This window comes from Somniosus microcephalus, chromosome 2 (assembly GCF_052327205.1).
Source record: "Somniosus microcephalus isolate GS21.2 chromosome 2, FLI_Smic_1.0, whole genome shotgun sequence".
NCBI lineage: Eukaryota > Metazoa > Chordata > Chondrichthyes > Squaliformes > Somniosidae > Somniosus > Somniosus microcephalus.
This window is the reverse complement of record NC_140988.1, coordinates 236,711,148-236,737,427: the sequence shown is the minus strand read 5'-3', so window position 1 is coordinate 236,737,427 and position 26,280 is coordinate 236,711,148. Positions and strand designations below refer to the sequence as shown.

Below are 26,280 nucleotides of genomic sequence, written 5' to 3'. Positions count from 1 at the left end.
GGAGGCAGCATTAGGGGCTTTGACCATCGGCCAGAGAGCCCGACCAGCTGCCGCGGTGCATCAACAACCCAAGCAAACGGCAGACCTTCCACCTCCTCTATGACGTCTGCAGGCCCCTCAGGAAGAGATGACATCCCCTCTCCGATACAATGGTGGTGGGAGACCGGTAGTCCACACTGTTGATTCTGGAGCCCATCAACAATTAATGTTAGTCAACTCCGGCTCCTCCGCCACCATCATTCATGATCCCCACCCCGATCCTACAAAGGGCATGCCCCAAGTTTTATTGGGCTTTGACAATTCAATCCAGACAACTATACAAGGATCCCTTTCCCTTGGAGCTAAAGCAGGGTGTTGTTCGCAAAGGCACGTTCACGATCAGCTCCACAGTTTGGTCGGTTAGAAAACCGGGTGACTATCGGATGACTATTAACTATCGCAAACTCAACTCAGTCACCCCCGCGCGTGCCCCGGTGGTTCAGGAAACACCCACCTTCGTCTCCCAAATTCCCAGTGGCAGTAATCAGTACAGAATCAGATTCAGTAGAAAACATCAAAAGTTGGCTTATGGGAGAAAGGATAAAATAATTATGATGGAATAAAGGAGAAAAGGGAAGATCATGTCTCTTTTCTGCTGTTCTACAGGTTTTTATTTGTTTTCAGCGCGAATTTTGATGTCTTTTTGCAAAGCATCTGAGAGTGTTTGTGAAGTTAGTGTTCCTTTTGTCTGAAAGTCTGTCTTTAAAGAACGTGCCTGTTATGTTTGTTTTAGCCCCACCCACTTTTTGTGCAGAGCCAAAAGCCATTTACCCCTTTGTAGTCTTGTCTTGGATTTTGGAAGTTTTAAGAATGTGCAAATAAGATTGTGCACCCAGAATTGAAAAAAAACTATTTAAGTTAATTTAAGTATGGAAAAACTGAGAAAAACAAGATTTGTTTAACAAAAGGTTACGTTTCAGTCTAAGATTTAACCTTGGAGTTGCGGTTGCTATCGTGAATTTTCCAAAGCAGTTTGATTTGTTTAGTTTAAGTGTGAAAACTAATTTTTCTCCAGTTGTATTCAGTATTTTTACAGTCATTTGAAAAGGCATCTAAAGAAAGAACAAAGAGAAATATTATGTAACTTACTGTGGTTTTTTTTGTTTTATTTTATCTATTCTGTATCGTTTAGTTAATAAGAATATTTGCTCTGCCGCCTTATCCACCTGCAAAGGAGTTAACCCTTTCTGCTGGCAGCTGTTTTTTTTAAAATTGGTTCATCAAACAACTTTGATCTATGTTTTCTATCTTTAATATTGTATTGGACAGTAAAGTTCCTCCAGGGCTCATGAATGAGATATGAATAATAATTAATGGGATGCCCCACTTAAGATGTAAGATTGAATCAGGAAAATTACACTACCAAATGGGAACTTTCCTAACTTTCTAGTGAAAGTCAGGAAAGTGTAGTTAAGAATACAGGTAGACTACCCTTTATCCGGACTTCCGAAAACCGAAACCCTCTAAAAACCGAAGGTTTTTTCGGTCAGCGTAAGTCGTGCGCACGACATGACCAGAGTGGCGCACGACTTACAGGCCTAGCCGGATAAGGGATAGTGTAGCATTTTTCCGCACTTCTGAAAACCGAAATCGCTCAGCGTAAGTGTACCAGCCTTTATCCGCACATCCGAAACCAGAAAACCTCTGAAAGCCGAAAGTGGAGCAAAGCATGACTTCTGAAAACCGAAATGTATCCTTTATCCGCACTCCCGAAAACCGAATTACGTCTGAAAACCGAAGTGTTTTCACGCACCTTCCGAAATCCGAAATTTTCCTAAAACCGAAACACGGCTGGTCCCGAGGTTCTCGGATAAAGGATAGTCTACCTGTAGTAAATTGATAGCTTTCTCTTGGAGACATTTGTGTCCCTGCCTAAAATGAACTTTTTAAGAAAACTGAATTTGATAGTCTGGCCACTACCTGAGACATTGGGACCACGCAGTGGAAGATGAGCAAAGATCTCCAGACAATCTTTTGATAAGATCACCTGAAAGCCTGAGAATGGCTTGTATCAGATGGCACGTGTGGCATGATAATGAGATACCGGTAAGAGTGTGCAAATGTGATTTGTTACATATGAAGCAATTACCACCCGGAAATGCATGGTGAATTTGCACTGAAGAGCGGGTCTCATTGGCACATACTCCATTGAGAAACTATCTAATTAATGAAACAATCAGAATAGAGTTAAACACACTGGTACCTGTTCGAGGGATTGAAATTAAAGTTGAAGTGGAGAATTACATGGAATTTGGATTGGGACAATTGAGGCTAGGGAGAAAGCATATTTAGCAAGAATTATCCACAAGATGGATATGAGCAAAAGAGATCTGGAGAATCTTTTAAGTCCATGACTTGTTGATTAGATGTTAAACTGTAGTGTCGCTTAAAATGATTGTCGCTTAAAATGATTGTAAGACAGAATTTAACTGTGTCTGTAATAATTGTGTTTTGTAGGTAACAGAGCGTGGGAAAAGCCAGTACGAATTCAGTGTGAGGTGGTTTTGATGGTGCCTCCTGTGTCACTACTACTGCAACTACCATGCTTTACGGGTCTAACAGGACCTGTCCAATTAATAGCCCCAATTTCTGCTTCACACCACATCTACCCACAACCATCAACCAACATGTTTTACTCGATATCAAAACCTATGCTCAAGTGAAACTGACAGTAAATGAGGCACAAGTATGAGCTGCACAATTCAGGTATGACATTCCCCTGTTGTCTGAGGGTTTCAGTGAGCTCGTGATGCGACTGAACTCCTCCCTAAAGCATTTTTATGTTTTGGAGCAAGACAACTCGAGAATAGATATTGAAATCGACAGCATAGGGGACGATTCATACTAGTGGGATATTGGGCTTAATATATCAGCATCCCCTTAGGCCAATTGTGTACTCATGCCTATGACTAACCAGCACTAACAAATTAATTGAGCAAACCGAAAGAGAAGATCCGAGGCAACGTAGAGACCACTCCAGGCGGGGTAAGATCAGGAAAGATAGAACAGAGGATACCCCAAGTGGGGCAGAACGGGAACACTGGAACAGTGAACTGAACCTGTGTGAAGGGTCGGAGGTTGCTCCTCCCCCTCAAAAGAATGGACTGTAAAGAAGGGGGAAATCTTCATTTCCGAATCTCCGTACAAATTAACGCCCAAGTTGAGAAAGCAATAAGCAAATTAGAGGACTACGACTGGTGAGAAGTAGCTTATAATGCCAGCCAGCATCCCTGGGCATGAATGGTATCAGCGGGTCGATAACTTAGAACTAGCTAGATTAGTCAAAAGAGGATTTTGAGAAGGCAATAAGGATATTTCCTTCTCAAGGTGAGAAGTTGTAAGAAATCATGAATTGGAAGAAATAACGAGACAAAAAAGTCTCTTCAGACTGGTGTTAGAATAACTGGTTAGACGCTTAGAATTTGCTTGTTCTTGGTTCCCTGCGGATATTGTAACATTCTGCACCGTGGCGGTGACCTTGTTTCCAGACTAGCTGTCTGTGTGCTAGAAAGGTTGTTGACTGTATCTTTGATAATCTACCCCTAAAAAGAGAGTAAAAGAGATATCTAAAGAGCTTTCAGCACAGATGGTGAAGGGAATGGAACAGCTGTTCGTGCACACCAGCCGTCTGTCCAATCAGGAACGATACCAGCTGCTTGTCATGGTCGTGTGTCTACTATGTCTATTTTGCTTGCGTGTTGTACAGTACTTAACTTAAACTGCCGCTCTTCAATAAAAAGCCTTACAACTCCTAATCTTTGTGTGACCTGTGATCCAGAATCTTACAGCTTATCATTGTGCCTATAATGATCCAGACTCTTGTCAATCAATAATATTTGACCAAGTCCATATTGTAATCCTCAATACTTAATCGTGTAATGGCATTAGTTGTGTTATCATAGATGTTGTTAAATAAAGTACTGCTATTTAGTGGATCTGCTTTGTAACCACCTGTGATGACTCTGCCAAGTCAAAGTTAATTACACTTCACTCAGTATGCTACAGTGTTCCTGCTGTGATTTAGTTGGCTTGTTTAACAATTGGTCTGGGCTTTGTCGAAAGGTGAGCTAATTCACATATTTTATAAACTGGGAAAAGATTGGTCTGATTAATTGATTAATATTGATCATCTATTGGAATTCCAGTTGCAATACTGCCAATTACAAATTTCACAATAACATGATCGAATTTATCTATTGAATTATTGTTTGTGTGTTTTAATGCCTTCATTAAATTTTCACTTGAAGGCTTCAGCCTCTCCTAAAAGCCTGCGCTTGGAGTGGTTATACCAGTTCAATTTTGAAGCCAACTAGATATCTCGCCTGCTAGCACCTATGAGAGAGTGAGGCAGAGAAGCAGTTTCTTTGCTCATATTTATTTGATTTCTTTGTGGGGTTGGGGGGTGCCGTGGGAAGACTAGTTGAATTTTGAAAGCAATCATAGCCTCTTTGAGGGAAACAGCTAGGAAGCCAATGTAGGAGAAGGAAGGGGATGAGAGTAGCAGGTTGAAATTGAGGGGCATCTAGCTATCCCTGTATGTTTACTCAACCCATGTCATTGTTAAACCAGGTCTCTATGATGCTTATGATATCGCAGCCTCCCTCTCTAGCAAGGATCTCCAGGTCTCCAATTCACGAGACTCCTAGCATTCGTATACTTTGAGGAATCCATTTCCTCCACTACCTAGACTGATGTACTTATTTTTCATTAATTCCCCTTGTGGCCATACCATTATACTGCTACATCGGTGTCTGCACTTGAATTATCTACCAAACCCTGATCTGTACCATAATATTTAGCTTCTGTATTTTTTTTCTATTTCCATTTTATTTTCCCTTTCTAAGTCTGGCCTATTTGTCCCTCCCACTACCTTGTTAGTTTAAGTCCTGCCCTCTAATTCTGCTTCACCTTACTCGGTCTTGACTCCCCATGTGCAACGCCTTGGGCAACTGACTAGCATACTAAACAAATTCTTCTTTTCCATGATCTCAGAGACAACCCTAGGCGATCTATCCAGCACTAAAGGTGAATTTTCAGAGGTGGGGGGAGGGGGCGGGGCAGGGGGTGCGGTTAGTGGAGAAGTGAAGATTAACATTTTCAGTTAAGACAGTCATTGATAGGCTGAGGAAGTTAACAGGAAGATAGGCTCAATGTCTGGATGGACTTCATACAAGGGGACTTAAAGAAGTGGCTAGTGAAAACAGATGTCTTTGCTACTATCTGTGGGGAATCATTAGAAACAGAAATAATGCTGAGAATTGGAAAGAAGCAACATAACACTAGCCTTTTAAAAAGGGCCATAGTATGTACAGGGGTTTCACAGGCCCATCAATAGCAAAACATACTCCATTTCCATTGATGACGTAACTAAAGGGAGTAACTGTTAGCCCGTCTCATGTTGAAGCATCTTCAAATAATCCTTCCTGACTATGCAAGTACAACATTCAGCCAATTAGAACTGTATCTTCAGAACACTGATCAAATACAGAATGCAAGATTCTCCCCACCCCCAAAAGTTACATGGGCTTATAATATAAAGAAAGTGACTTACTTTGGTAAGTCTAGCAATTGTTTCTTCAAATCCTTCCAATTCTCTGTGCTGCTTTTGGATTTCATCCTGCAAAGATAAAGGTAGATTACTTAATTCTTAGAAAGGGCATTCCTCATGCTTCATGGAAAACTGGGCAATTTCATGCCTTTTTTTTTGTCAGCCAGGTGTCAAACATGCAAAACCCCATCACCCCTTTTCGAAGTCTCCAAAACAAATCAAAAAATCCATATAGTGTGGCAAAGCCACCAAGAGGCTCTTGCAGTATAATGTAATAATTGCCTTTAACAGGGGTTTGTTACCTTTAAATGTTTGCTCTGTATAAATAGCGCGGGTTCGGTAAAATGTCAATCCAGCGCGATGACGTCATCACGCAGGTCACGTGACGTACCCAACGGCGGGAAACGTCATGACGTCAGAGGGGAGAGGCGTGTCCTTTCAGTCCTCGTGGAACCAAGTATTGTACGGACCTGTTTAGAGTTTCTCCTGCGTTTTTGTTTGTAACTTTTACCAGTGCATTAAACCACGTTTGGTTAACTGCTAGTTTCAATCTCAGTACTTTCGTTAAGAGTTGAGAACTCCTACATTGGTGACCCCGAATCCTCGCGGACGTTTTTCGCGGCGGAAACGGAACGCAGGGGCTTTGCAGCTCCCCAAATTTTGGGAACAACAGGCGGCCTCCTGGTTCGTGCAAGCGGAGGCGCAGTTCGAGCTCTGCAACGTCGTGCAGGATCAGGCCCGTTATCTTTACGTGGTCTCCGCACTCGACAGCGTCGAAGATCATCAGCCTACTGGAAAACCCCCCGGCTACCGACAAGTACGTCGCCATTAAGGCTCGGCTCATGCAGGTATTCGGCCTTACGAAGGCAGAGCGCGCACGCCGCCTACTCACGCTGCCCGGGTTGGGTGACTCCAAACCTTCGGAGTTGATGAGCCAGATGCTCACTCTCCTGGGGTCGGAGCTGCAATGTTTCCTGTTCCGCAAACTGTTCCTCACTCAACTGCCCGAACAGGTGCAGGCGGCCCTCGCCAGATCGGACGCCGGGGATTGTATAGCGCTCGCCGAAGAGGCGGATAAAATATACGCGGTCCGACAGCAAAACTGCGCCATCGCGGAACGCCCCACCCCAAAGGGTCCTGCCTTGACGCCTCCTCCAACCGGTTTCTGCTATTACCACGCTCGGTTTGGCGTGAAGGCCAGATGCTGCCGTCCGCCTTGCAGTTTCGTGCCCAAAGCAACGAACAGACCCCGGCGCGTCATGAGCATCGGATCCGGGGCGTGCCCCGCAGCCACGATGGCGGTCGGCTATTCCGGGAAATTACTTTATTTAACCGACTCCATCTTGGGCCGTCGTTGTTTGTGCGACACAGGGGCGCAATGCAGCATCCTTCCCGCGTCGGTCCTCGACCTTCGGTCCGGCAGGCGGGGTTCTCCCCTCCAAGCTGCCAACGGGGGCACGATTCGTACTTTCGGGACCCGCCGGGTCCAGGTCTGCTTCGGTGGCCAACGTTTTATATGGGATTTTGTCACCGCCAGCATCTCACAGGCACTCCTAGGCGCCGACTTTTTATGCGCCAACCGCCTGCTGGTTGATTTAAAAAATCGTCGGCTCGTTCAGGCCGCCACGTTCGACTGTATTCCATGTGTACGCGGCACGGTCGCGCCGCACTCGGTCTCCTGCGCTCGGCCACCTCCCGACGACTTCTCCCGCCTCCTCGGGGACTTTCCCGAGCTGACCAAGCCCACCTCGACCGGCTCTCCCATCTACGCCAGGGCACAGCGGCTCGAGCCCGGTAAGCTCGCAGCTGCTAAGGCAGAGTTCGCCGCGATGGAGAGGTTGGGGATTATTTGCCGGTCGAATAGTCCCTGGTCTTCACCTCTCCACATCGTCCCCAAGCCCGGGGGTGGATGGCGGCCATGCGGTGACTACCGTCGCCTCAACGATGTCACGACTCCCGACCGGTATCCCATACCGCACATACAAGATTTCTCCGCACATCTGGCGGGGACTTCGGTTTTCTCCAAGGTCGACCTCGTCTGTGGGTACCATCAGGTACCGGTGCATCCCCAGGACATCCAAAAGACAGCGGCCATCACTCCTTTTGGCCTGTTTGAGTTCCTCCGCATGCCGTTTGGACTTAAAAACGCGGCGCAGGCGTTCCAGCGCCTGAGGGATTCAGTGCTGCGGGATCTCAAATTTTTGTTCGTCTATCTGGATGACATACTGATCGCCAGCGCCACAAAGGAGGAACATCTCCAGCACCTGCGCATCCTCTTTCGTCGCCTTCAACAGCACGGCCTCATTGCCAACCCGGCCAAATGCCAGTTCGGCCTGCAGCAGCTCGACTTCCTAGGCCACCGCATCACTTCAGAGGGGGCCATGCCGCTTCGGGTCGAGGTGGAGGTGATCGCAGCTTTCCCGCGGCCGCAGTCCGTGAAGGCGCTCCAGGAGTTCCTGGGTATGGTAAATTTATTCCATCGTTTTGTTCCCGCGGCCGCTCTACGAGGCCCTCAGAGGGAAGCCGGGTAAGGAGCCCATGATTTGGACACCGGAGATGGACCGCGCCTTCGGAGACACGAAGACCGCCCTCGCGAATGCGACGATGTTGGCACACCCCGCCAGGAGCCGCCATCGCCCTCACAACTGACGCGTCAGACTACGCCGTTGGAGCCATCCAAGAGCAATGGGTCGACGGCACGTGGCAACCACTGGCGTTTTTTAGCCGACAGCTGCGACGGCACGAATGCCAGTACAGTACATTTGACAGGGAGCTGTTGGCGTTGTTTTTGGCCATTCGCCATTTTTGTTTTCTGCTCGAGGGCCGTCACTTTACTGCATTTGTCAACCACAAACCGCTCACGTTCGCGATGGCCAAGACTGCCGAACCGTGGTCGGCTCGTCAGCAACGACAGCTTACATATATTTCTGAATTTACCACCGACATCCGGCACATGGCCAGGAAGGACAACGTGGTAGCGGATTGCCTGTCCTGCGCCACCGTCCAGGCCATTCAATTGGGAATTGATTATGCACGCATGGCGGCCAACCAAGCTGCCGACCCGGAGACTCAAGCCTTTCGTTCCGACTCCGCCAGCCTTCAGCCAAGGGATGTGCCATTCCATTCGGCTGGCACCGCTTTACTCTGCGACGTCTCCTTGGGGGACCCCCGTCCTATTGTTCCGTCTGCCTGGCGCCGGACGGTTTTCGACGTCATACACGGGCTTTCGCATCCTGGTGTGAGGGCGTCGCAGAAGTTGATGGCATCCAAATTCGTATGGAGCGGGATGCGCAAGGACGCCCGCGACTGGGCGAACACTTGTGTGGTTTGTCAATGAGCCAAAGTCCAACAACATGTCAGGGCCCCCTTGGCCACCTTCGGGGTGCCAGAACGCCGGTTCGACCACGTCGACCTTGTGGGGCCACTCCCGCCGTCGCAGGGTTTCACGCACCTTTTGACGATGGTCGATCGCACCACGAGATGGCCCGAGGCGGTTCCCCTGACGTCTACCACCTCTGCGGATGTCGCTTGAGCCTTTATCTCGTCATGGGTAGCACGCTTTGGAGTTCTGACGGATATTTCATCCAACCGCAGTCCGCAAATCTCATCTGAGCTTTGGAACGCGGTGGCCTCGGCCTTAGGCACCACACTCGATCGCACCACGGCCTACCACCCGCAGGCAAATGGGTTGTGTGAGCGTTTTCACCATTCGTTGAAGGCGTCGCTCAGAGCCAGCCTCCTGGACGCGGCATGGGTCGATAAACTACCTTGGGTTATGCTGGGGTTGCACACGGCGCCGAAGGAGGACCTGCAGTCTTCTGCCGCGGAGATGGTTTACGGCCAGCCACTCCGGGTTCCAGGCGAATTCCTGCCATCCCCTACACAGCCGTGGTCTGCGGCCAGCCCACTGGGAAGCGGCCCAGTGCTTCAGGCCGGTTCCGACGTCGCAGCACGGTTTTCCTTCCTCCCACATTCCAGTGGAGTTGATGAAGGCCAAATTCGTTTTTGTTCGTCACGACGCCCACCGCAGCCCGCTCAGGCCTCCGTATACGGGTCCCTTCCGGGTTTTACAGACGGGGGCTAAGAGTTTTTTGGTCGACCTCGGGGGCCGGCTGGACCACATCTCTGTCGATCACCTCAAGCCCACGCACCTGTACCTAGAACAGCCAGTTGAGCCTGCTCAACCGCCGCGCCGGGGCCGACCACCGGCTGTTGCCGCCCCTGACCGAGCCGCTACACCCGCCAGCTCACCGCCTGCTCAGTGTTTTCCTCTCCGGGAATTTAGGAGTCGTTCCAACAGGCTCGTCCAACCTCCTCAGCGATTGACTTTTCTTATTAAAGACAATTCTGGGGGGGCGTATGTGGCAAAGCCACCAAGACACTCTTGCAGTAATGTATATAATTGCCTTTAACAGGGGTTTGTTACCTTTAAATGTTTGCTCTGTATAAATAGCGCGGGTTCGGTAAAATGTCGAACCAGCGCGATGACGTCATCACGCAGGTCACGTGACGTACCCAACGGCGGGAAACGTGATGACGCCATGACGTCAGAGGGGAGAGGCGTGTCCTTTCAGTCCTCGTGGAACCAAGTATTGTACGGACCTGTTTAGAGTTTCTCCTGCGTTTTTGTTTGTAACTTTTACCAGTGCATTAAACCACGTTTGGTTAACTGCTAGTTTCAATCTCAGTACTTTCGTTAGGAGTTGAGAACTCCTACAATAGTTTCCATTTGCTTGATGAGGAATCTACTCTGCATGCACCACTTAGCTAAGCCCAGGGAATTTAGGAAATTTGGTAACAGCGCAGCTTACCTGCATAAAGCATTGACAAGCTTCCTGCTGCTTGTAAACTAATATCACCCTACCTATTAGGGCATTGGTTTGCAAGGTTATCTGAAGTAGTGGGGAAAGGAGACCAAGCCGAAGTAGCAAGTCTGCCCCTCCAGGTCCCATTAATAATTTTAACCAACAACAGCAATTTGCATTTATATAGTGGGGGGGGGGGGGGGGGGGGGAATTCAATGGGGGTTTTGCCAATCTCTTCCCCTAACCTTCAAGACACAGCAGAGAACTGGTTGTGCCGGGTGTCCATAATTTCCGGGAGCATCTTCTTTGCTTTACAAGGCCAACAATGGCTGGGGATGGAGCCATGAGTGGGGATTCCCTAAGCTGGGGATTCCTGCTTCTGAGCTTGGAAAGGGGCCCAGTGTAATCATGGTGCCTAGGACGGCGAGTGAGTGAAGACATGCAGGACTCCACAAGGGGGTATGTGGGCACGACTGGTGAGGCCCAGGCCAAGCAAGTAGCCTGGACTCTTTAGGACTTTAAAAAAAATTATAAAATAACAGTTCTCCAGATCAATTCCTTTACTATGTAGCTGATGGAAGCATGGCCAGAATCAGGGTGGTGGGCTGATGGGAAGAACTGGTCAATCCCTTCACAGGTAGGCAGGTGCTGGAGTTTCCAGCAGGCAGGCGCTAGATATGGACCTAAAGTGATGCTTGTGCCTGCCGGACCCATGCAAGTAAGGTGCCCTCCCAATGACCCTGCAAACTTCGGTGCCATGGCCTGAAGAATTTTGAGGCCAATGCTTTTAATATAGCAAGTATCCTAAGAAGCTTCATAGAGTCGAAATTGAGATGAAGCAGCAGTTTATAGGCTGAAAGAAATTACGAGAATGCATGGGCAAAAAGGTTTTCAGGAGGCATTTAATGCTACACTAAAAGGTAGTAAGGCAGGAAGTTCTGGAAAGCAGCATTGAGAAGGTTGAGGGTTCTGTCACCAATGGTGGAGCAAAAGGAAGGGGGAGACTAGAATCATAGGCCCAAAGGCCATGGGCCAGGCGCTTGGAGATGGTTGACAAGGTGGGGGTGGTGGCTGAGCTTATGGAAGGATTTGTAAATGAAGGTGAGTATTTTGGATTTGACGCCAGGGAGATAACGGAGGCCACTGGGAGTAATGGTTCAACAGGACAGGATGCAGGTAGTGGAGTTTTGCAAGGAGCTTGTGAAGGGTGGAGCTCAGGAGTTTGGCCAGGAAGATGTTAAGAAGATAAATTTAATGTCAGCAAAAGTTTGAATGAGGGGTTCAGTGGCGATGGGAACAAGGAAAGGCCACATAGCACAAATACTATGGAGATCAAAACAAAGCAATCTTGCTGACAAGACAGGATATGGAGTTTGAAACTCAGTTCTAGGTTGAGCAGGACATTAAAATTATGCAATGTCTAATTCAGACTGGACAAGCAGCCTTGGAGAGCAAGGATATCAGTGGCCACGGTACTGTGTTTTTGATTGCAGCCGAATACAATGGCTTTGGCCTTCCCAATGTTCAATTGGAGGAAGTTCTGGCTTATCTGTAATTAGATGTTAGACAGACAGGTAGATCATGGAGAGAAAGAGTTGGGTGTGATCAGCAATATGGAATATGGAAACTATAGATGTTGCCAATGGACAATATGTAAATAAGGAAGAGGAGGCCAAGGATAGAACTCTGGAGCACTCTAGAGGTAACTACAATGTGGCAGAAGGAGAAGCCATTGTTAGAGATGCACTGGCTGTGTTGGGTAAGGTAGGAGTGGAAACACAAAAGCAGTCCAGACAAGATGGCCTATGGAGAAGAGGTGGTAGAACAATGTGTAGAAGTTGAGGACTACAGGAAGGATAATGCACTAAGGCTGCAAGCACAAAAGATGTCATTGGTACCTTTGATTGGGGCAATCATGGTGCTGTAGGCAATATAGAAACTAACTGAAGGGATTTGAACAGAGAATTGTGGCAGAGGTTGTGAGGGAATAAGCCATATTTCAGAAAGATACACCATAATATGAACAGAATACTGATATTATTAATACATGATATACTGGGTTTAAAAATCTAAAGCCTCAGAGACACAGGCTGTAAACAGAGAACAGGCTTCTGAGATAAAGATCAGTTGTTAAACAAAGTTGTAAAAAAACAAACAAGCTTTGAAATCGGAATTAGTTAAATATACTAAAACAATTACCCCATTGAAATGGCAGTTTGGCGCTTCCAAAAGGTCTAGAGTTGAGGGAACACAATGAGAAGGCCCAGTTTAAAGTGTTAAGAACTAACACGTAAAACAGAAACACAAACATTAAAAGAGGCAAGTGCCTTTGAAAAGATGACATCAAGTAAAAGAAACACCTGCTGGTCAAATAGTTTTTATGTAAAACTTGGAAGACAGGAAACATGATTAAATATGCAACCAATTGAGATAGCTAGAAATGCATGAACCACCCTAGTCAAAGTGTCTTTAGTATATACATAGTAAATAAGATACCAACAAGAACACTTTGAAGATATGACTTCAATAGCTGCACCAAGCAATTACATTGTGTTTGTATTGAACTTGGAACACCACGGAGTCACAATGTCTGCTAAAAACCAATAAAGCCAATAATTAAGAATTGAATGAAAGAATTTTGTAAGAATGGCATCAAACAGAAACCATAGCTGTCATATTGTTTTCATGATGATTTTTGAAACACCTAAAGGTAGAGACAAAATTATTCATGCAATAGTTGAATTGACAGTAAGATAGAAAGCATTCAAACAGGGAGAATGAATAAGACAATTAGCTGGCATCAGCAGAGAACTTCAAAGAAGAAACCACTGCCAAAAGGGTATAAAAATAAGACCTTTTTAACAGAAAGGCAGAACTCGCTGAACAGGCCAAGCGTTTCTCAACTCTTCAGATGCATCTCTAAGTCTTTAACTAGGAGTCTCGGGAAATCAAAGTAATTGATTTTGGTGGATTATCTGGATTTAGAAATAAGTAAGAAATGTAGAAATGTAACAAAGTAAAGATTTGAAAATAAGGATCTCTGAGAAATAGGGTTGCAAAGGGGTGGAAAGTTTCCGGTAAATTTCCGGACATTTTCCACGGGAAGTTTAGCTTGGGAATTTTGCCCAAAAAAGCACACGCTAGCATAATATTGTTTTTTTTGTATTTCTTTCTTTTTTTTTCCCCCACAGGTCCTCTCTTAAAATTACTAACAGAGATGGAATCTTAATTATTAAGGAATTTCTTAATCAATATATGTTTATCTTCTTACTTGGCTTGTTTTAATAATTACAAGTTTTGTGTGTGACTGTGAACAAATGTGTCCTGATTGGTTGGATGAGCGATTAGCTCCCTCTATTTGTAATATTTGCATATCGAATTGTGATTGGCCTGCAGGCATCTGTAAGACTGCTATAGTTTTTTTTTTAAGATCCAGGTTAGGGGTCCTGAGGGAAGTCATTTTGTTTTCTGCTGATGTTGTGATGATGCAGTAAGTAAGTCAGACTTTATACCAAATAAACCAGTTACTTGTTGAACTCTGTTGTCCTTCAATTTAAAATATACAAAATAATACACTATTGGTGATGTAGCGTCGTGTGTGTACAGGTCATGCTTCCATCACATGGAGCATCAGCAAAAATGTACTCACCCTGTTGCTATCGTGCTGATCGACCGCAGTTCGACACAGAGATGAATGCCCTTTATTTCTCTGCATAGAACAATGCCACGTTTACCGTCGGATGTGTGGAAGCATTTTACCCCAGGCATTAAAGATGGAAAGACTGTGTACATGTGCAAACACTGTAGAAAGCCATATGTAAAGAATGCCACAAAGATGCAGCAGCATTTATCCAAATGCAACAACTTCACTCATATTACGTCTATTGGGTGCGCAGCTCATGGGCTTAACCTGCTCCTCAAGGACATCATGGGTTTGAGAACCATGGAAGCACTGTACAAGAGAGCCAAGCAAGTTGTTAAGTATGTCAGGGGAAAACAGGTAGTTGCAGCAACCTACAACTCAAAGCAAATGACAAAGAACAAGAACACCACACTGAAGCTGCCCAACAACACTAGATGGGGTGGTGTTGTCATAATGTACAACAGCCTTCTGGAGGGTAAGGAGTCGCTGCAAGAAATGGCAATATCCCAGTTTGGGGATATGGAAACCACCATCAAGAAAATACTGCTGGATGATGTGTTTTGGGAGAGAGTGGTTAGCAGCCTTAAACTACTCTCACCAGTAGCATCTGCAATTGCTCAGATTGAAGGAGATGACGCTGTCTTGTCAGATGTTCTCAGGCTTTTTACTGATTTAAAAGAACAAATCAGCATTGCCCTACCCACATCCCTGCTGCTCAAAGCAGAGGAGAAGGCAATTGTTCAATTCATACAGACGCGTCAAGAATTTTGTGTCAAGCCGATTCATGCTGCAGCATACATGCTGGACCCAAAGCATGTTGGGAGACCAATACTTTCTGGAGAACAGATCAACAGCGCTTACAGTGTGATTTCTACCCTCTCACACCATCTCAATCTGGGTGTGGGCAAAGTTCTGGGAAGTCTGGCAAAGTTCTCTACCAAGCAAGGTCTTTGGAATGGGGATGGGAATCATGCAAGCATATCAGTGCACATACCTGGTGGAAGGGACTTTGTGCATCTGAGGCCCTGTCACCTATTTCATCGGTGATACTCCAAATCCCACCTTCATCAGCGGCCTCTGAACGAAACTGGTCACTTTTTGGGAATACGCATACAAAGGTGCGCAACAGGCTGACTAACGAGTGGAGAAACTGGTGGCTATCTGGGCGAACCTACAACTTATTGAGCCAGATACAGAAGTGTCCACCACACAGCTAGACACTGACACAGAGGAGGAAATGGACACGTCAGAGCCAGAGAATCAGAAGGAGCAATGAGGAATAGAAGACTCATGAGTAGAAGACACAAAGGGACAAAATAAGGACAAATTACAGGCTAAATAAGCTGACGCTCTTTTTATTTTATTTTAGATGGGTCTTTTTTGTGGGGGTTCAATAAAGTTCAAAATTATAACCTAAATAAAGTTTTGAAAGCCTGTTTTTATTTGTATGGAACAGTATGTCTATTTTGACGACAAAGATAATATAAGGGTCAGAGACAAAAACCGTCAGTGTGCAAAAAAACTCAAAATTCCCATAAATTCCCAAAAATTCCCATGGAAAGTTTCCTCTTTTAAAAATTCCCAGAATTTTGCAACCCTACTGAGAAATAAGAAATGTAAGCTATCTGTATTTTGAATTGTTAATGTTGCGACTGATTCAACAGCTGTTAACAAAATGTCGGCTCTTAAATAAAACTATATATTTTTAGAATCGTCTCAAAGAGTAATTCTGTATAAACTCGCGAACCCAATTTCTGTACACTCTTTTGTAAGGAGTTGCAGAATTCTGGGGGGTATTCCGGACCCATATAATATCCGGAAGGTTACAGTCTAGTTCAACTTATTAAAAGTACTATCTGGAGGATGGTAACATCTTTAGTCGTTCCTTTCCTTTAGGGAGAGATAGCCTGAACCTTTAGACCCATTTAAGCGTCTTATGGAATTCGGCTATCTCTAACTTAAGTTGAAGGTGAACGTCTGGGGAATACGCCTAATCTGGGGTAGCCCGAAAGGGCTACGACTTGTAATTATCCCTTCAAGGTGAGCATGCGAAACTGCATTTGAGATATCTAGAAGCAGTAGTTGGAGTGTACAGTCTAGGGTGGGCTCCTTGAGGAGGGGGTGATGGCAGTTTTGAACAGAGAGTAATGGTGCCTGAACAAAGGGAGCCATTTACAATGTTAGCGAGTACTGGGTCAAAGAAAGATAGTTGAGTGGCCAGGAGTTGGATCTGGAGGGGAATGTGCGAGAAAGTGGGTCTCATAGAGGAGATGGACTTGGTGAGGTCAGAGGCAGCCTGAGTGAAAAGGAACAGACTGAAAAAAGGCGGCGGTGGGAGGGTGCTGGGAACATGGGTAGGGGAAAAAAGACAGCTGCTGAGGTAGCTCTGGGAATTGTTCCAACCTTTGAGATGAAAATGTCCGTAAGCTTCTTGGTGTTCTCCACCATTCGCTCCTCCTTTAAGATGCTGCCAAAACCCTGCCTCTTTGACCAAGAGTTTGGTCACCTGTCCTAATGTCTCCTTCTTTGGCTCGGTGTCAATTTTTCTCCTGTGAAGCGCCTTGGGACATTTCGCTACAGTAAAGGCACTATATAAATGCAAGTTTTGTGCAGGGAACAGGGAAAATTGTCAAAGAAAGCAACCATCATTAAAACTGTCTATGGGGCAGAAATTCGGGTCTCCACGGGTGAGTACGCACAGGGTACTCACCTGTAGGCCCGATGGAAGTGTCGGTTTCCTGCATGCACTGCGCATGCGTGGGAAACCGGCGCTTCCGTTCCTCTGAACGAAGAGGTTCAGAGGTCGAACGCGTGCGCGGGGGAGGCTGCGCGTGCACATCAAACTTAGTTTTTTTTTTATACAGGTTTCTCCGGGAACGTAAGCCTGCAGAATTTAGAAATGTAAAAAGCAGGCGTAAGGCCTGCTTTTTACAAGGTAAGTGGTGAATTAATTAAAATTAAAATAATAAACCTGTGGAAAAAATGTTTTAAAATACTTTAAAGCAAGGTAAGTTTATTTTTAGCCCCGTTAGAATATAAAATTATTTTTTCAAAAATTTAAATTATTGTTTAAAATAGTTATTTCATGTAATTTATAGTTTATTTTAAAAATGTGATGTTTTTAAAAAATTTATTTGAAGGTTTAGTGCTATTTTGGGGCCGTAGTATTTATAAGTCTTGACAGCACTTCCTGTCAGACTTATGAATGGAGCATTCCCTGCTCCGATTGGCTGCCCATGGCCCACGTGATCCCAGGGGACGCATCGAATTAACTGCGCCCCGGGATATGTAAGCACTGCGCGCCGGCAGCTGGACCTGAACCAGGCCCCGGATCGGAATTCCACGGGGTCCCACAGCTCAACAGCCGGCGTGCAAGATAAGTGCAGATCGGGGGCTTGCACCCATGGGAAGCCCCCGACCCGAATTTCTGGGCCATTGTCTTTACCTTGCAAGATAAGATGCAGTATTTCTGGAGATGGCCAAGCTAAATCTAGCAATGGACGACAAAGCCAATCGTGGTCCACTCAAGTCTGCATCCCTTAGACATGAGTGTGTGAAGGTGGGAACCTACTCGAGGAATGGCAAGTGTGGAAGATTGTGAACAACTTGGTCAGTATGAGGATGTCAAAGGCAGAATCAAGGGAGTTGCTGAGACATTGGTATCATGGTACGTGGAGAATTAAATAAGGGCAAGTTAGAGAGTCTGTTGTTGGTGTGAGAACTAGAGAAATGGAGAAGTTGATGCAGAAATGAGCCAAGATGGCCTCATCACTAATCGATACTTCGCAGATGGTAAGGCATTGGGGGATGGTCAAGGGGTGTCACATTTCAGAATTTTTAAAACCATTTTTTCACAGAAAGGATTTGGGAAGAGTTACTTCTAATGATGGTATTTTTTTTTTAAGAAGTAATGTGCATTGTCATGAGTTTAAAATAAACATAACATAAGAATTAGGAGCAGGCTACTCAGTTGTACACAACCGCTACAAAAAACAATAATAATAATAAAACCGGACGGACCACCCGGCATCGACCTCTGACACGAAAACGGCACACCCAGCCCAGTCAACTCTGCAAAGTCCTCCTCACCAACATCTGGGGGCTTGTGCTAAAATTGGAAGAGCTGTCCCACAGACTAGTCAAGCAACAGCCTGACATAGTCATACTCACAGAATCATACCTTTCAGCCAATGTCCCAGACTCCTCCATCACCATCCCTGGGTATGTCCTGTCCCACCGGCAGGACAGACCCACCAGAGCTGGCGGCACAGTGGTATAAAGTTGGCAGGAAGCGGCCCTTGGAGACCTCAACATTGACTCTGGACCCCATGAAGTCTCATGGCTTCCGGGCAAGCATGGGAAAAGAAACCTCTTGCAGATTACCACCTACTGGCCTCTCTGAACCGATGAATCAATACTCCTCCATGTTGAACACCACTTGGAAGAAGCACTGAGGGTAGCAAGGGCACAGAATGTACTCTGGGGGACTTCGAAGTCCATCACCAAGAGTGGCTCGGTAGCACCATTACTGACCAAACAGGCAGAGTCCTGAAGGACACAGCTGCCAGACTAGGACAGCAACAGGTGGTGAGAGAAACGAGGGAAAAACCTGTCGCAGATGCATCTGTCCATAACAGCATTGGTAGCAGTGACCATCGCACAGTCCTTGGGGGAGACGAAGTCCCGTCTTCATACTGAGGACACCCTCCATCGTGTTGTATGGCACTACCAATGTGCCAAATGGGATAGATTCAGAACAGATCTAACAGCTCAAAACTTGGCACCCATGAGGTGCTGCGGGCCATCAGCAGCAGCAGAATTGTATTCCACCACAATCTGTAACCTCATGGCCTGGCATATCCCTCACTCTACCATTACCATCAAGCCAGGGGAGTAACGTTGGTTCAATGAGGAGTGCAGAAGAGCATGCCAGGAGCAGCAGCAGGCATACCTAAAAATGAGGTGCCAACCTGGGGAAGCTGCAACACAGGACTACATGCATGTTAAACAGCGGAAGCAGCATGCTATAGACAGAGCTAAGTGATCCCACAATCAACAGATCATATCAAAGCTCTGCAGTCCTGCTACATCCAGTCGTGAATGGTGGTGGACAATTAAACAACTAACGGGAGGAGGTTCCATGAACGTACCCATCCCTCAATCATGATGGAGCCCACCGCACAAATGCAAAAGACAAGGCTGAAGCGTTTGCAACCATCTTCAGCAAGAAGTGCTGAGTGGATGATCCATATTGGCCTCCTCCTGAGGTCCCCACCATCACAGAGGCTAGTCTTCAGCCAATACGATTCAGTCCACGTGATGTCAAGAATGGCTGAATGCACTGGATACAGCAAAGGCTATGGGTCCCAACAACATCCCGGCTGTCGTGCTGAAGACTTGTGCTCCAGAGCTTGCCGCGCCTCTAGCCAAGCTGTTCCAGTACAGCTACGACACTAGCATCTATCCGACAATGTGAAAAACTGCTCAGATATGTCCTGTCCACAAAAAGCAGGACAAATCCAAACCGGCCAATTATCGCCCCATCAGTCTACTCTCAATCATCAGCAAAGTGATGGAAAGTGTCGTCAACAGTGTTCTCAAGGGGCACTTACTCTCCAATAACCTGCTCACCGATGCTCAGTTTGGGTTCTGCCAGGACCACTCGACTCCAGCCCTCATACAGCCTTGGTCCAAACATGGACAAAAGAGTTGGATTCCAGAGGTGAGGTGAGAGTGACTGCCCTTGACATCAAGGCAGCATTTGACCGAGTGTGGCATCAAGGAGCCCTAATAAAATTGAAGTCAATGGGAATCGGGGAAAAATCTCCACTAGCTGGAGTTATACCAAACATAAAGGAAGATAGTTGTGGTTGTTGGTCAATCATCTCAGCCCCAGGACATCGTTGCAGGAGTTCTTCAGGCAGTGTCCTAAGCCCAACCATCTTCAGCTGCTTCATCAATGACCTTCCCTCCATCATAAGGTCAGAAGTGGGGATGTTTGCTGATGATTGCACAGTGTTCAGTTCCATTCGCAACTCTTCAGATAATTAAGCAGTTCATGCCCAAATGCAGCAAGACCTGGACGACATTCAGACTTGGGCTGATAAGTAGCAAGAAACATTCTCGTCACACAAGTGCCAGGCAATGACTATCTCCAACAAGCGAGAGTCTAACCACCGCCCCATGACATTCAAGGGCATGACCATTGCCGAATCGCCCATCATCAACATCCTGGGGTGTCACCACTGACCAGAAACTTAACTGGACCAGGCACATAAATACTGTGGCTACAAGAGCAGGTCAGAAGCTGGGTATTCCGTGGCGAGTGTCTCACCTCCTGATTCCCCAAAGCCTTTCCACCATCTACAAGGCACAAGTCAAAAGTGTGATAAAATACGCTCCACTTGCCTGGTGAGTGCAGCTCCAACAACACAAGAAGCTCGACACCATCCAAGACAAAGCAGCCCTGGATTGGCACCCCATCCACTACCTTTAAAATTCACTCCCTGAACCACCGGTGCACTGTGGCTGCAGTGTGTACCATTTACAAGATGCACTGCAGCAACTAGCCAAGGCTCCTTTGGCAGCATCTCTCAAACCCGTGACTTCTTCCACCTAGAAGGACAAGGGCAGCAGGCAGATGGGAACACCGTCACCTGCAAGTTCCCCTCTAGTTACACAGCCTCCTGACTTGGAAATATATCGCCGCTGGGTCAAAATCCTGGAACTTCCTACCTAACAGCACTGTGGGAGTACCTTCACCACACGGACTGCAGCTGTTCAAGGCGGCGGCTCACCGCCACCTTCTCAAGGGCAATTAGGGATTGGCAATAAATGCTGGCCTTGCCAGCGATGTCCACATCCCATAAATGAATAAGAGTAGGCCATACGGCCCCTTGAGCCTGCTCTGCCATTCAATAAGATCATGGCTGATCTTCGACCTCAACTCCACTTTCCTGCCCAATCTCCATATCCCTTGATTCCCCTAGAGTCCAAAAATCTATCTCTATCTCAGTCTTGAATATACTCAACAACTCAGCATCCACAGCCCTTTGGGGTAGAGAATTCCAACCCTCAGTGAAGAAATTCTTCCTCATCTCAGTCTTAAATAGCTGACCCCTTATCCTGAGACTATTCCTGCTAGTTCTGGATTGCACAGCCAGAGGAAACAACCTCTTCGCATCTACCCTGTCAATCTTGCTCAGAATCTTATATTTTTCAATGAGATCACCTCTCATTGTTCTAAACTCCAGGGAGTATAGGCCCAATCTGCTCAATCTCTCCTCATAGGACAGCCCTCTCATCCCAGGAATCAATCTAGTGAACCTTTGTTGCACCACCTCCAAGGCAAGTATATCCTTCCTCAGATAAGGAGACCAGAACTGTGCACAGTACTCCAGGTGTGGTCTCACCAAAGCCCTGTACTAGTGTAGCAAGACTTCATTACTCTTGTACTCCAACCTCCTTGCAATAAAGGCCAACATGCCATTTGCCTTCCTAATTGCTTGCTGTACCTGCATGTTAACTCTGTGTTTCCCCAACCCCATGAGCCCTTATCTTGTAACAACCTTTTATGAGGCACCTTATCGAAAGACTTTTGGAAATCCAAATATACTACATCCACTGGTTCTCCTTTATCGACCCTGCTAGTCACATCCTCAAGAAACTCTAATAATAAATTAGTCAAACATGATTTCCCTTTCATAAAACTCTGCCTAATCAATTATGATTTTCTGAATGCCCCATTACCACTTCCTCAATAATGGATTCCAGCATTTTCCCAACAACTGATGTCAGGCTAACTGACCTGTAGTTCCCTGTTTTCTCTCTGCCTTTTTCGGGGTTACATTTGCTACCTTCCAATCTGCTGGGACCGTTCGGGAATCTAGGGAATTTTGGAAGAACACAACCAATGCATCCACTATCTCGGCAGCCACCTCTTTTAGAACCCTAGGGATGTAGGTCATCAGGCCCAAGGGATTTATAGGCTTTTAGTCCCATTAGTTTCTTAAGTACTTTTTCCCTACTAATCTTAATTACTTTAAGTTCCTCACTCTCATTAGCCTCTTGGTTGTGTGTCTTCTACTGTGAAGATAGATACAAAATATTTGTTTAAAGTCTTTGTCACTTCCTTATTCCCCATTATATTTTCTCCTGTCTCAGCCTCTAAGGGACCAACGCTTACTTTTGCTACTCTTCCTTTTTACATACTTCTAGCTCTTACAATCAGTTTCTATATTTCATGCTCATTTAATCTCATTCTATTTTCTCCCTTATCATCAATTTTTTGGTCATCCTTTGCTGATTTCTAAAGCTCTCCCAATCCTGAGGCTTATTACTATTCTTCACAACATTATAAGCCTCTTTTAATCTAATACTATCCTTAACTTCTTTAGTTAGCCATGGATGGATTACTTTCCCCGTGGAGTTTTTTTTTCACAATGAAATGTATATTCGTTGAGAATTTTGGAATATTTCTTTAAATGTTTGCCACTGCTCATCTATGGTCATACCTTTTAATCTAATTTCCCAATTTACCTTAGCCAACTTGTCCCTCATACCTATATAATTGGCTTTATTTAAGTTTGAGATTCTAGTTTCAGATTTATGTATGTCACTCTCAAACCCAATGTGAAGTTCTATCATATTATGATCACTCTTCCCCAGAGGATCCTTTACTATGAGATTACTAATTAACCCAGTCTCATTACACAATACAAGATCTAAAATAGCCTGTTCCTTGGTTGGTTCCATGAAGTACTGTTCTAGGAAACTGTCTTAAATGCATTCCATGAACTCATCCTCCAGACTACTTTTGTCAATTTGATTTGCCCAGTCTATATGAAGATTAAAGTCCGCCACAATTATTGCATTACCTTTGTTACAAGCTCCTATTATTTGTTGATTAATACTCTGTCCAATGGTATAGCTACTGTTAAGGGGGCTATAAATGACTCCCACCAGTGTTTCCTGCCCTTCGCTATTTCTTATCTCCACTCATACTGATTCTACTTCCTGATCTTCTGAACCAAGATCCTTTCTCACTACTGCCCTTATGTCATCATATTTCATCGTTCTATCAACAACGAATACAAGTCACTGGGAGTTTCCATGTGTAAAGTGACACCTGTGCACTCTGCCCTTGTGGCCAAGTTATAAAGACAGATGAAAATACAGGTGGCACTGTAATATTATAAAGGTTCATGTAAGTACAGGTGGCACTATAATGATACTATAAAGGGCTCTGTAAGTATAAATTCCACTGTGATATTATAAAGATTCCTGCAAGTGTATGTTCCACTGTGATGATATTAAAAAGAATCCTGTAAGAATGGATAGCTAGCTGGCTTCAAGACAGCAAGCTGAAAGTAGGGGTAAAGGGTAACTATTGAGAGCAGCAGAAGGTGGAAAGTGGGATCCCACAAGGATCAGTGCTGGGACCACTGTTGTTCACAATTTATATTAACGATTTAGGATTTGGAATCAAAAACACAATTTCTAAATCTGCGGATGATACCAATTTTTTTTCCGGGGGGGGGAATAGTCAATACTGAGGAGGACTGCAACAAATTACAAGACGACATTAATAAACTTGCAGAATGGGCGTATAATTAGCAAATGAATTTCAACACAGATAATTGCGAAGTATTACATTTTACCAAGAAAAATAAGGAGGTCACATATTACTTGGAAAATAAGAATCTAGATGGGGTAGGAGAGCAAAGGGATCCAATTGTGGGGAGAGCAAAACTAGAGGCCATCAATATAAGACAGTCACCAAGAAATCAAATATATTAATTCAGAAGAAACTTCTTTACCCAGAGAGTGGCGAGAATGTAGAACTCGTTGCCACAGGGAGTGGTTGAGGCGAATAGTATAGATACATTTAAGGGGAAGTTAGATAAGCATATGAGGGAGAAGGAAATAGAGGATTATGCTGATAGCTAGATAAGGAAGAATGGGAGGAGGCTCGAGTGGAGCATAAACGCAGCATGGACTGGTTGGGCCGAATGGCCTGTTTCTGTGCTGTATATCCTAGTAATCCTATGTATAGATTCTACTTTAATGATCGTAAAGTTTCCTGTGAGTATAGGTTGCACTGTGCTGATATTATTAAGGTTCCTGTACATAGATGTTCCACTGTAATGATATTATAAAGGTTCCTGCAAGTACAGATACCATTGTAATAATATTGAACTCCAAAAAGTGTACTGTATTGTTATAATAATTACAGGAAACTTTGAGTTATCCAGAGGCGAACCATCCGGCAAGCTTGAGCCACCGGCAAAAATCAGGAGCCGTTTTTATTCTTTTTGTTTCTTTTCTTTGCTTTTTTTTTCCCCAGTCAAGCACTGCAAGGTCTGTAGCTATAGCAACAGCTTCAGCTACAGACGCTTGCAGCTGCACCCAACTGTTTAGAAGCTGTTGCTAAGCAACAGTGTTTGTTGTCAGATACGGAGATGAAAATCTCCATATCTTTCAACATTAACTCTGGAGTGTCTGGCAGTATTGAGGGAACGGCAGCAGCTCGGTCCCGTCGGTGCCGGATAGCACAAAGTTTCCTGTAGTTGATAAAGCTGGAGGTTTGGCATTACAACAATGGAAGCAGCATTTTAATGCTATGTTTATGATAATTATCCTAACAATTGGGTAGATGTAGTTAAATAAAATTTATTACACCAACATGAGGCCTGATCATAAGAGCAGTTAACTAAACATTATTGAAGGTCAAAGATCAAACTTCCTCATGCAATTTTAGGTTCAAGAGGAGCAATGTACAAACTAGATAATGTTACAATTTTCTCACTAAACAAACATCAGAGAGGATAATTTCATCTTTGTGTATAATAAATATTAGCAGCAAACACAAATCATTTGAGGGATCATTAACCAATTAAACTGTATTTTATCTTCTAATAATAGAGAAATCTGACTTACAACCCTGAATTTAGCTAATTTGTCTCGAAGTTCTTCTATTTCTCTACACTGCTTCTTGGTTTCATCCTGAAAAAGTAACAAATCCTTGTGAATCCTTCTGTGCACAATGAATATATCAATAGATTTTCTTCTATGAAATAACTAACAATTAGAGATCAGTTATATAAATAAAGTCAAAGTGTAACATGCTGGTTTAAAAATAATCTTAATGAACTAATCCAACTTCTATTCTTATGAGCGTTCAATCATCTGAACTGTGTCTGCCCCAAACTCCATTTATCTCCTTGATTGCTGATCTCTTTACCCAAACCCACTAGTCACCCACCCTATAGCTGGATAATTAACAGTGCATTTTTTGTACTGAAGATGTTTGGTAGGAATACTAATAGCTCATCATGATAGGTGCAAAGGGGGAGGGATCTACAAGATCTACAAGAAATGAGACCAGCCTAAATATAAACAAAACAAGAGAACATAGGAAAGAATAAAGTAAGGGAGGACATTGATGACCAGGGAATAAATAGAGTTTAAAAAGATGGTTAAAAATAAAGTGAGAGGAACTTCTATTAAAAAGGAGTTAAATTATCTGTACAGCAATGCAGAGTATCCATAATAAAACAGGGGAGCTGCAGGCAATCTTGCGTTGCGAGGAACCAGACATAGTAGCGATTACAGAGACATGACTGCAGAAAAATCAGGACTGGAAATTAAACCTTGCAGGGTATAACATATTTAGTAAAGATAGGGGGGGGGGAAATGGGAGGTGGAGTAGCTGTACTTATTAGAGATAACATAATGGCAGAAGAAAAAAGTGACAGCGCTATCAGCAAGACAGAAATAGAATCCATGTGGATAGAGATAAAAGATAATAAAGGATCAAACACACTAATAGGGCTTGTCTATAGACCATCGAATGGTGGAAGGGAGGTGGAGGAAGAAATATGCAAACAAATTAGGGAAATGAGTAAAAACACATGGGGGATTTCAACTACCCCGATATTAACTGAACCGAAGAGGTAGGTAAAGAGGGTAAGGGAATGGAGTTCCTACAATATGTACAGGACTCCTTTCTAACAAAATATGTAAGGAGCCCATCAAGTGAGGATTTGCTATTGGATCTAGTAATGGGGAATGAACCAGAGCAGATAAGAGAAGTAAAAGTAGGGGAACATAATGGTGACCATAATATAATACGCTTTAAAATAATAATTGAGAAGGACAGAAGTATGACGAAGACCAGGGTAATAGATTGGAGAAAAGCTGATTTTGAGGGGCTGAGGATAGAACTTGGGAAAATAAAATGAACA

At 44.8% G+C, this 26,280-nt stretch overlaps 1 protein-coding gene across 3 annotated transcripts in view; it reads right to left on the bottom strand.

Annotated features, from left to right (window-relative positions):
- Positions 1-26,280, bottom strand: part of cep135 (centrosomal protein 135) — a 257,425-nt gene that overhangs the window by 167,015 nt on the left and 64,130 nt on the right. For 2 of the 3 annotated variants that reach the window (XM_085970351.1, XM_085970360.1), the window contains exons 9-10: positions 24,974-25,039; positions 5,591-5,656 (exon numbers count right to left, since the gene is read on the bottom strand). In XM_085970351.1, the coding sequence (XP_085826477.1) occupies positions 5,591-5,656; positions 24,974-25,039 (132 nt within the window). The remainder of the gene's footprint in view (positions 1-5,590; positions 5,657-24,973; positions 25,040-26,280) is intronic. The other variant, XM_085970370.1, reaches the window with a different exon arrangement.